This window comes from Trachurus trachurus, assembly GCF_905171665.1.
Source record: "Trachurus trachurus genome assembly, chromosome: 14".
NCBI lineage: Eukaryota > Metazoa > Chordata > Actinopteri > Carangiformes > Carangidae > Trachurus > Trachurus trachurus.
In genome coordinates this window covers 17,311,749-17,322,506 of record NC_139903.1, presented here as the reverse complement: position 1 = coordinate 17,322,506, position 10,758 = coordinate 17,311,749, and the positions used below count along the sequence as shown (strand labels likewise).

The following is a 10,758-nucleotide window of genomic DNA, read 5'->3' as shown; positions in this document are numbered from 1 at the left end:
GCACGTTCTGTCCATGAGGCCATTTGCAGGTCTGGGATCAGCTACACTTTCTGAACACGTGAATGCTTGATAACAGCAGACTGGCTTGAGTTCAGCGTTTGGCAAGGTTGGTCAAATCTGGATCCCCTAATGTGGACCATGCAGAACTGGCCCAGCCTATAAATAATACTGACAAATTTAAGAGGAAAAGAACATTGAACCTGGAGAAAACGAGGGGAAGCGCTGTGAAATGAAGGTAGGCTTGTGATGCAGAGAGTCTGAGGAATTTCGTGTCTGTTTTTCAATTTCTAACATATAGATTGTATTTAAAATTTCAGACTGATACAACAGCAGGTTACTCTTTCCTTAAAGTCATGCCAGTGTTGCTGTTGTTGGCTCTGGTGTGCTCCATGGCGTCTACACAATCGTCAGTAAGTAGATTTTCCTACTTTTGAAGGGCTGCTGGATTTGTTTCTCTCTTTGTTTTTATGTTAACACTGAAAACTGATCATTTATATGTCAAAATAGTGGTATTGTTTAAGAACTGCCATTCCTAGAAAGAGCAGACATAAAAAAGTGTTTTACAGATCCCTGTAGGGGCCGAATTGTTGTCCCCTCTCTATATACTGCTATAGTATTAATAAAAACATATGAAGGTAGAAATGTCACAAATAACTTGAAACTGATTTTCCTTATTTGAAGGACGTAGAGACGTGTGGGCCAGAGATTGCAATGCTGAGGCGCAGCATAAAGAAACTGGAGAACAAAGTCTTGATCAAAACTTGGCATGTTCAGCATTTGCAGATGCACAAATACTTTCGTCCATTTCAACATGCTGTGTCTGACACTGAGGCAGCTTCTGATGAAAACCACAACAGCAGCACTGATACGACGCTGATGAAACCACTTCCACCTGCAGGCAGTTTAATTGTGCACGACAAAGGTGAAGTAGGCCACAGTAGCCTATATTAAAAGTTACAGTGTTAATGGTGATAATCAGCAGTCTCCTGGTTGTTATTATTATTATTTTTTTAACAATGCTGTTTTCCTAGATTGTTCTGAGTTGTTTGAGAGACTGAGACCAGCAAGTGGTTTCTACCGCATCAGACCTAAATTACACCAGGAGCCATTTTTGGTTTACTGTGACATGGATGATGGAGGGGGATGGACGGTGTTTCAGAGACGTCGGCATGGAAAAGTTGACTTCAACAGGTATTAGAGCAGAGAAGGTATCCCACTGTGGGAACATTTTAAGTCGGCATCAGATTACAATGTAGGCGTTGAAAGAGTTTATACAGCTGTTTCATTAAATATAAAACATCTGCCAAACTCTTATTTCAGAGACTGGGTCGACTACAGAGACGGCTTTGGTGACTTTAAACTGTGGAACGATGAGTTTTGGTTGGGAAACGAGCACATTCATTCTCTGCTTTCAGAAGGTCAGTCATGACAATAAAACCCAGATATAAGTTCCTGCTTCACATAAACATTATTGTATTGTATTTTAATTTTAAATATTCTTATATGTTCTGCCTGATTAACCACTCATCTGTAATTCTTAACCCTAAAGGTCAGAATCTGGTGAAGATAGATCTAATGGACTGGGATGGACAGAGGACTCATGCTTTTTATGAGAACTTCAGGATCACTGACGAGGCTGTAAGAACAATTATCTGGCGGTTGCTCTGAGTTCAAGTGTATTTCCCCTCATACATTACTTGTTTTAAATGTCCATTCCAGGATAAGTATCGTCTCCAGTATGAACAGTACAGTGGCAAAGCTGGGGATGCTTTGACTGGTGGCGCTGGGATGGTGGAGCAGTGGTCTGGTTGCCTCAGTGGCATGCAGTTCAGCACCAGGGATCAGGTGAGTCATCCATTCCCAGTTCAAGATGGTATTTCTATGGCACAAACAGAGCTATTTGCACCATAAAAATACCATCTCAGTATCTTGGTCCCTTCTCAAGAATCTTGCAGCTCTGCAAGATTCTCGATCATAGAGAGATTGACGATTGCGATAATGCTTCTGATGGTATTTGACAGGACAATGACCGCTACCTTCACGGCAGCTGTGCCCAGGAGAATAAGGCAGGATGGTGGTTCAACAGGTGAGACCTTTAAATCAAGCCAAGTGAGAATTACTCTTACTCTTTCCATCCAACTTCCGTCTGTTTGACTGTTGCACAAACATTACCACCTGAACTGTGACATCTTCTCTGAGCACACACACACACACACACACACACACACACACACACACACACACACACACACACACACACACACACACACACACACACACACACACACACACAAGCTTTAGAATAAATACAGGTTGAATTATCATAATCATTTCGTTCTTAACCTCTATTCACAGATGTCATGCAGCCAACCTGAATGGGAAGTTCTACCGCAATGGGAAGTACGAGGGTCAGTATGACAATGGTGTGGTGTGGGGGACCTGGAAAGGCCTTTGGTATTCCCTGCGACACACCGCCATGAAGGTGCGGCCTCTGGTTTTCTTGGACGACGTGGGCAGCGGCGCAGGGGATATTTAAAAACACCAGGCTTCACAGACCCTTCTGTGATACAGAACGAAGTTGAAAAATAAGGGCAAAGACTGATGTCAAGTTTGAACTCTGTATTGTTTTAATTTCTCCCTTTGCTTCATTATTTGAAACTATCAAAAATCTATAACACAGTATTATCTGTTCTTCTTTTCTGTGGAGTGTATGAAATTACTCAAACAATAAAAACAAGCAGCATCTCAGCTGAACTGCCTCGCTGATGTTCGTATTGACTGTCCTCAAACATACACAACCGGACACTGTTACTGTAACTTGTGAACTTATTAGGAAACTTATGAAAAAAAACATAACATTGCCTATACCACACATTCAAAATGTCCCTTAAAAGTAAAACACGTCATAGTGAGGAGCACAGCATGACTTCACAGCATAATACAGACAGCACATTCACCAGTGTAGAACAATGAGACTTCTTCTCTGCTGTTTTGAATAATAATGACATTGGAGCTTGTGTTTAACACAGATGTAGGTAGAAGGTCATTTCAAATTTGACTTACAGTATTAAACTGCACCAGTAGCTGATCCACAATGAGAACTTCTGAACATATGTTGAAATATGTTTAACTATAAAGCCAATCAGAATTTAAAATAATTAAGTAATTATATAAAAAAAAATGCAATAGGACACATTGTTTTAAGTAAAATAAAAGTTGTAGTTTTTGTTCCCAAAATCTCTTAATTTAAGCTATAATACAATCTTCGCCGATAAGTGTGCCTATGCAGATAATATTAGGGTCAAGTCACAGTTGTTGCAGGAGCAATTTATGCACAGGTGTAGTGCTACAAACCTGCATGGTCTACTCCTCCTCCCCTACATATGATGAGGACAGATCGAGGTCCAACATCCTCTGTTCTGCCTCACTCAGTCTGTAGGGGGAGCCGCAGCCGCTGCTGTAGTCTCCGGACATCGGCAGAGAGCGGCAGCGACCTTTCCTCTGGTCTGAGGACGAGACGCTGAAGGTGGAGCTTCGCTGGCGCCCCCTGGCCCCGGAGGAGGACTGAGCCTCCTTTAGCTTCCTGGCCAGGATGTTCCTTTGGATCGGTGATGGGCCACGGCGGTTCCAGTTCTGCTCTGCCCGCTCTGCCCGATCTATACTCAGCTGGTTGACTCCAGGAGGACCGGTGGGACCTCCGATCCCTGAGATCCCCTGTCTACATGCGCCTCCAGGCTCACCGCTCCTCTGCCTTTCCACTGTGCCGATGATGTCTGCTTTAGCTTGTTTGTCTGATGCTGAAATGTTGTTTGTGTTGGTTCCTGTGTGCCTGAGTTCACTATTGTGAGAGGGAACCGCTGTCTCTGTCCAGGGCTTCCTCTGATCATTTCTCTGCGGTCTGAATTTAGCCCACTCCGAGACCCCATGCTCTGGAATAGGGTAAGCGTGGTATGGCCGCCTCTCCCATCCTCCTTTGGTCCAACAACTTCCTTCAGGAAGGGTCCGAGATCCCACCTGAAAAGAACAAGGTATAAAGAGGCTTAAGCAGACCTACAAGATACACTGTACATAAATATAATCAAAACTGGATAGGTGACCTGAGTCATGCTCCGTTCTCTGAACTGTCTGGACTGTGCAGAGGTTGGGAGCTGTGGTTTGGTGTCATTGAAGCTGGAGGTCCGGCGGAAATTTGGATTCTTGTGGTTGGAGTTTCCCATCAGTGCGTCTCCTCCTCCTCTGTGACCCGCTAACCCGCTCCTCTCGACCATCTCCACCCAGTCGGCTGTGCGGTCGCGCCATTTCGAGCTGCCTCCACCTCCGGAGACGGCGGGGCCTAGGATCAGCTCCACTCTGGGACTCAGTCTGTCCGGCGGCGTGGCCCTCGCAGTCTGCGACGGCGGCTCAGAGAAGGTGGTCGCAACGTGAAAATGGTCGTGGTTTGCGCTGTCCTGGCGGCTCAAGGAGACGGCGGACTGAGCAAATGCAGTTGGTGTAGGAATCGGGGAGGTGTTGGCTGAAGCAGACGTCTCCACCAAGGTGTCATGGACTGGGCTCGAAGAGACGTGGTACAGCTGCGTCGCCTCCCTTAACCCCTTCTTTTTCATTTCCTTCAACTGCTGCTGAGCCAATCGGTAACTACGGAACAATATTTTATTTTCTGAGACTGGGAATACGTTTAAGCATATTATATAATGTGTGATAAAAGTAAACAATGTCATGAACATACCCAAATATTGGTGGAAACATCTTCTGTCCGGAGGGAGACAGCCTTTCCGGGTCCTGTGGAAGAGGGATCACCAGGGTCTGAGACAGAGGCTGGCTGCCTGGGGAGGGAATGTCTTTCTGGGCTACAGTTGCACCCACGCCCCCCGGTGCACCATGGCCGTCAGACAGGCTGGGTCTCTGAAGGCTGTGTCCACAGATTGAGGCCTCGTCGGAGAGCTTACGCCCCCCAGGGGAATGCATGGAGCCTCTGCGGACAGAGCTGCACTGAGGGGACTGGCAAAACTTTCTCCACAAGGCCACCACAATAGTAGCCAGAATCACAGCCAGGCAAAGAGAGATACCAGCCACCACGACCATGTTACCGCCAAAGGCGGCAAATCCGACAGGGGCAGGGGGGTTAGATGGAGAAGGCGCTGGCACCACTGAGGAGGGAAGGGAGAAAATTGAATTAATATGTGAAGTACGTATGCTCCACAAAGTTTCTTGATTAGAAATTCTACAAAAAAAATCAATGGACAGGAGGCTATACAATGGAGATAAGGGGTGAAATGACTGACCAGCGCAGTCCTCCAGCGAGCAGAGGGACTGTTCCTTCACCATGCCGGTGCACTGCTTCCCTCCCACACTTGAGGGCAGCAAACACTCACGCACCCGCTCCCTCACCCCTTCTCCACAGCTCACACTGCACACACTCCATGGCTGCCAGGGACCCCATGACTCTGCAGAGATGACAATAAAAAAATAAAAAAAAGCGCATAAATACCTTGATTTAAATGATTTAAAGCATGGATTATGTGCCTTGCTACTTTGCCAAGTTTCCTAGATAATCACACATATTGAGGCTCCTATACCATAATATGAACAATTAATGTTGCTGGGCTTCTAAAGCAGGATTGCAGGGTGTTGCAGTGGTTAGCACTGTCACCTAGTCTGGGGCCTTTATGTGTGGAGTTTGAATGTTTTTTCTCCAGGTTCTCTGGCTTCCTCCCACAACCCAAACTCAACATGCACATATGGGTGAATATGATTGTGTTTGTCTCTACTGCTAATCACCTGTCCTTGCATAGTAAATTGATAAATAAAGTAAAGAGCCTCTTTCCCTCCCTCCTGTAAAATCAAATTTTTCATTAGCTACCCCATACAACCCTGCTCTAAATGACATAGGGTACAGTGTGATTGTGGCAGTTACCATACATGAAAGTGTCAATCCACCAGATCTCACCTGCACTCCTGTGAACCAACAAACAGATTTGAGCTGGACTGGGAGAGCGACTGAAGTTGAAAACAAAGCGAAAGCAGTACTTATTTCTTCCTGTGTAAAACACAGAACAGTTGAATTCTGTCTCATTCTCGCCCTGAGTCAGCCAGTTAAAGGCCAGCGGGGAAGAGGAGGGCTCCTCCGGACTAAACCCCATCAGGGCTGTTCCACCTGCTCCAATCCCAGCCGCTATGGCGCCTGCTCCTCCATCGCCTGCATCCTTATACAGCAACACCTTCCCATTGATGTGAGCACATGGCGGGGTTATCAGTCTAACAGTCATAGTCCCTTCACAACCACTCTTGTAAGAGTTGGCGTTTTCCACCAGTAGTTTATAGGAGAAGATACGGGACAGGTAGAGAGGTCCAGAGCTCTTTACTTCCTGTGATACATGTGGAGACCGCAGGGCCACTTGTATGAAGTCTCTCTCCGTGAATGGGAATGCGCAGGACAGCTCGATGGTCTGAGAACGGAGGAGTTTGACCGGGTGTCGTGTGCGGGCTCGGACCTTGTCGATGCTGTTTCTCCCAATCTGGTTGTACTCTATGTAGCTGACTTCTAGGAAGAGGGCAGAGTCAAGGATGCTGGAACAAGCCTGAAAGTATTCGTTAGTGGATATCCCAACCTGGTGAGAGACAGAGGGTGAAATAAATGATTCTGCATCAATTTATCAAGTATCACTTTGTAAAGTCTGAGATCTTTTTGGTCTTGCCTGAAAAGATCCTGAGTGGTTTCCAGCCCTCTCCACGGCGATGTGAAAGGTGGGCCACTGCACCTGCAGCTCTGAACTCCACCACGAGGTGGTGCTCTCAGAGCTTCTCACATCAGTGCCGTTGGCATAAGACACAGCAGTGGTGGTCTGCCTCAGCAGGAACCTGAACGTTCCTGCATACAGGAAGCTGGAGCAGTCAAACTCCACCTTACCGCTCGATTGGTTGTTGGGCAGCGTCCTGGTCAGAAGGGTGGTGTTGGTTTCCATGTTGACCAGAGAGAGGCTTATGTTGCGGATGGTGCTGATGTTGGATTTTGTGCTGAAGTCTACAAATACACTGGCGTTGCTAAGGGCAACGTGTAAGGAGGGCCAAATACTGAGCCCTGCAAAAGCTACAGGAGAGGATGCACAGGAGGGAGACAGGACAGAGATAAAGAACATTTTACCCACTGTTCATACATGTTGCACAAAAACATCTGAATACCTCGTCTATTGTAAAAAATCAGTACCGCTGAATAAGAAGTTCAATATTAACACATTCTGGATAGATAAACAGTAGTAGCAAAAACATGAGTGTGTCAGTTTTTTAATCTGTGACTTGTAAAATAGGATTTGTGCACCCGTAATTAAGAATCTATGAAGGTGTAACTGTTGTGTTGTGTTTGTGGGAGAAAAAAAAATCTACAAGTACACAACTCATGGAGCTCTGTGACCTCAAATGCACTGATACACATATGCAACTATTGTATAAAACTAAAACTTCCACTGTTACAGGTGCTCAAGAGTTTTGCACCAAAAATACCTTCATACAACTGTTATACATTAACAGTAGTAAGCTACAGATTTTGAACACAAAATAAAACAGTTAACAGCTCCTGTGAGTATATTAGTGCACAATCAGTACCAAAAAATGTAAAAGTTGTAGTAAATTATTCTTAGAACAGTTGTGCTTTGTTGTGTGTAAAACCTATTGTGCAAACAAAACAATGAGGGTGCGTGAAGAGGAAGAGGCCGGATCTCCATTACCCCCTTCACTCTTCTGCCTTTTCCTTCAGCTCAACTTCCCTTTCCAATTTAAATGAGGACACATAGGGTACAGGGCAGTGCGGCCCATTTAAATTAACGTAATAAAATGAATTAAAAATCAATGATCCTGTCATCCTTTTCCAATATTTACTTGTTGTATGTTATTAAGATGGTTATGTGACCCTCACCATAACCCATGAGCGCCAGCAGGAAGGGCAGCAGCGAGACAGCCTGTGGCATTACGAAGTCTGTGCCTCTGTTTTCTGCTACACCGCATGACCGTCCTCCTCCACCATCCCTGCTTTCTTCTGCCAAACCAAAAAGGTGAATCACAAAATGAACAAACGACCCATAAGAAGGCAGCTCACAACAACTCGTACCGTTCCTGTGGGTGCCATCAGACAGGAGAAGACATGGAAGAAGTGGTCCACATATCTGAGGAATGAAAAACAGGAAGGCTAGAACATGACCGTGGGTTTTCTGGATTTACAGTGGCGTCTTCCTCTTCCTTCCATCTTCACAATGGGTACAGAGAGCTGCCGTCATCACACAAGTGCAGCAGCCACAGGAGGACTTTGTCCACAACAAATACTTATGGGACTGAGCCAAATACTTGTTTGGCTGCCTGCAGACATTTTCTCTCTGATTGTTCATATTCTCTTGAGTTTTGTCTTTTGTTTCTTTGCAAACACAATAAACTTCTGACTTTTTTGTTTCAGAAATAAACACATATTGAAGGATGCTGGGAATTTTTGGGCCAGAAACAGTTGATACCTCAACAAAGGCACAATCACATGTGGGTTGCATGTAGTGAATTTAATACAAACATATCAATAAGTTAGTTTATTGATGTAAAGACTTCAATAGTGTTGCCTGAAGATTTTTTTTCCCAACTGATAATTAAATACATAGGCTAGGTTTATGAGTTTAAGAGAATGAAAATGAAAAATAAAGAGACTAGAAATTTATTTTCAATTCCCTCAGCATGTGTAGTAGGGTCTGTGTATATACTATACTGTAGTTAACTAAACGTGTCTTTAGGACGCAGAGCTCTTAACCATCGTTGTTTTGTGTTGGAAAATAAAGTTTTTACTCACGTCACGCGCTGGCTCGGCGCAGCATTATAACTCCTCTCCACTCCTCCGACACAGAAACAGAAGAAGCAGCTCCTCCATGTGCAGGTAACGCAGTCATTCACACGTATAAATGTCAGTTTTTAAGAGCCACACGGACGCTCAGCGGGACGAACGGAGGGGGGCGCGCGCTGTTGCTTACTAGAGCGCGTGAGAGGCAGATCCGCGGCACAGTCACCTCTCGGTCACCGAGAGGGCGTGTTGAGTGTTATGTGCAACTCGCGGGGCTTTATTTTGTGTGAGTGCCAAAAGATAGAGGTGCAGCAAACACAATGTGCTCAACTTGGAGTAACAAGAGGAATTAAATGTGTAAAAAAAAAAAAAAAAAATAAGAGTACTATAAAATAACTCGATTTTAATAGATTTGTATTTCCTGCCTTGGAGTTATGCAAAATGAGGCAGAACTATTTGCTGGTTTTGGAAGATGCTCTGTGGGTTCTGTGTTATAATTGAGAGACGTTCATATCAAGTGGTTTTCGTGACCATGTGCTGCCTTCACCAGTTTAAGATGAAGTTTAGCTACAGGTAAAGTGCATAATAGGAAACTAAAGATTTTTTCTTCTCCTGGAAGTTTAACCATTGTATTTCCAATCGCTCACTGTCAATCACCAGCACTGGTGCCTGAGGAAAGTGACTACATGTGAAAATATGTGGGATGCAACAGATGGATCCATAATTCACTTCTCAAGCTGCCAGTCCCATGTAAAGCTTTTTTTTTTTTTTTTTTCTATGAATGGTTGGTGTTAAAAGGAATTGATATTAAAAAGAAACGTCAGGCATTTATATGGAAATGTGTCCATAATAGCACAATATGTCCTAAGTGGCTGTCAGGAGGACAAAACATACAAAGAAAATAACATATTCTAATCTAATGCAATTCAGTCATGGTAGTAAACTGCGGAACTATTCACCCCGTGCAATCAAATTAACTTCCTCCCACATAAAATTATCCTGAGTCATTCTGATATAATCTATTGGTGGAAAAAAACTGAACTTATTGAGATTTAAACAGATGACACTCAACAAGTCAGGATATAGATTAATTAAGAAAACACCACTGAGCAAATTAAGTCCATCAAAGCTTGCAAGCACTGGCTCCAATTCATATTTATAAAAAAGAAAAAAAAACACCAACTAAATGTTCAATGCCGTGCATGAATCCTTGTTATTATAATCAGAGCTGCCCGAGTTCAGCTCTCATGATTTCCTGAACCAATTAAGTTACTATCAATAAGTGAACCACATGGCATGGTAATCTAATCAACTGTATTGCTCTCCAGACCTTCATTTTTCTTTCAGAGAGAGGGTCAGCAGCACAAAACAGGAAGCTGCTCAGATCAAACACTTTTACTACTCTGCCCTGTTCACAGTGGGAACAAGTAACTTTTCTATCCCGTGTGAAAAAATCCTACAGAGGCGGATAGAAATTAAAAATATATACACAGTGGCACCACTCCCTGCAGGTATAACATTTAGACATGTTTTTCCTTAGACCTATTATACTCATATTTCACATATTCATTACTACTGTACTTATAGAGTTACTTTTAATATGATATAAATGGTAAAGTGATTTGGTAACACTTATTTTGAAAGCTTCACTGTGCCAATAAACAGAGCACTCACCTTTCAGTTGAGTTTCAAAACAGTCACAACTGGAATTTCTATAACACAACCTCAGCTCTGAGGGGATTTATTACCTGAAGACTGACATTTGGCAATGTGCCCAAAATTTTATGACCTGTGAAGCAAACTTTTTGCAGATCCGGTATTTTATGTCTATCACAGTCAAATGTTATAAGATGAAGAAGGAGGGATATTAGATTGAAATACAAATATTAACCATGTTTTGATGGAAAGAGACCAAAACACGATTTAGATCATTTAGACACGTGGACCCGTTC

General features: G+C 43.8%; 2 protein-coding genes across 2 annotated transcripts; one reads left to right on the top strand and one right to left on the bottom strand.

Annotated features, from left to right (window-relative positions):
• Positions 1-353: 353 nt before the first annotated feature.
• fgl1b (fibrinogen like 1B) lies at positions 354-2,536 on the top strand (the record flags this gene model as incomplete). The annotated part of the gene is made up of 8 exons (XM_083987059.1): positions 354-410; positions 682-922; positions 1,032-1,191; positions 1,321-1,418; positions 1,550-1,638; positions 1,720-1,845; positions 2,022-2,086; positions 2,356-2,536. The coding sequence occupies 8 exons, from the start codon at positions 354-356 to the stop codon at positions 2,534-2,536; spliced, it is 1,017 nt and encodes a 338-aa protein (XP_083843185.1).
• A 189-nt stretch (positions 2,537-2,725) lies between these two features.
• Positions 2,726-8,962, bottom strand: thsd1 (thrombospondin, type I, domain containing 1). Its single transcript, XM_083985914.1, has 8 exons — positions 8,819-8,962; positions 7,910-8,029; positions 6,696-7,087; positions 5,948-6,608; positions 5,283-5,444; positions 4,727-5,147; positions 4,098-4,635; positions 2,726-4,014 (listed from the first exon to the last, which is right to left on the bottom strand). The coding sequence occupies exons 2-8, from the start codon at positions 7,959-7,961 to the stop codon at positions 3,364-3,366; spliced, it is 2,877 nt and encodes a 958-aa protein (XP_083842040.1). The 5' UTR covers positions 7,962-8,029; positions 8,819-8,962; the 3' UTR covers positions 2,726-3,363.
• Positions 8,963-10,758: the final 1,796 nt, after the last annotated feature.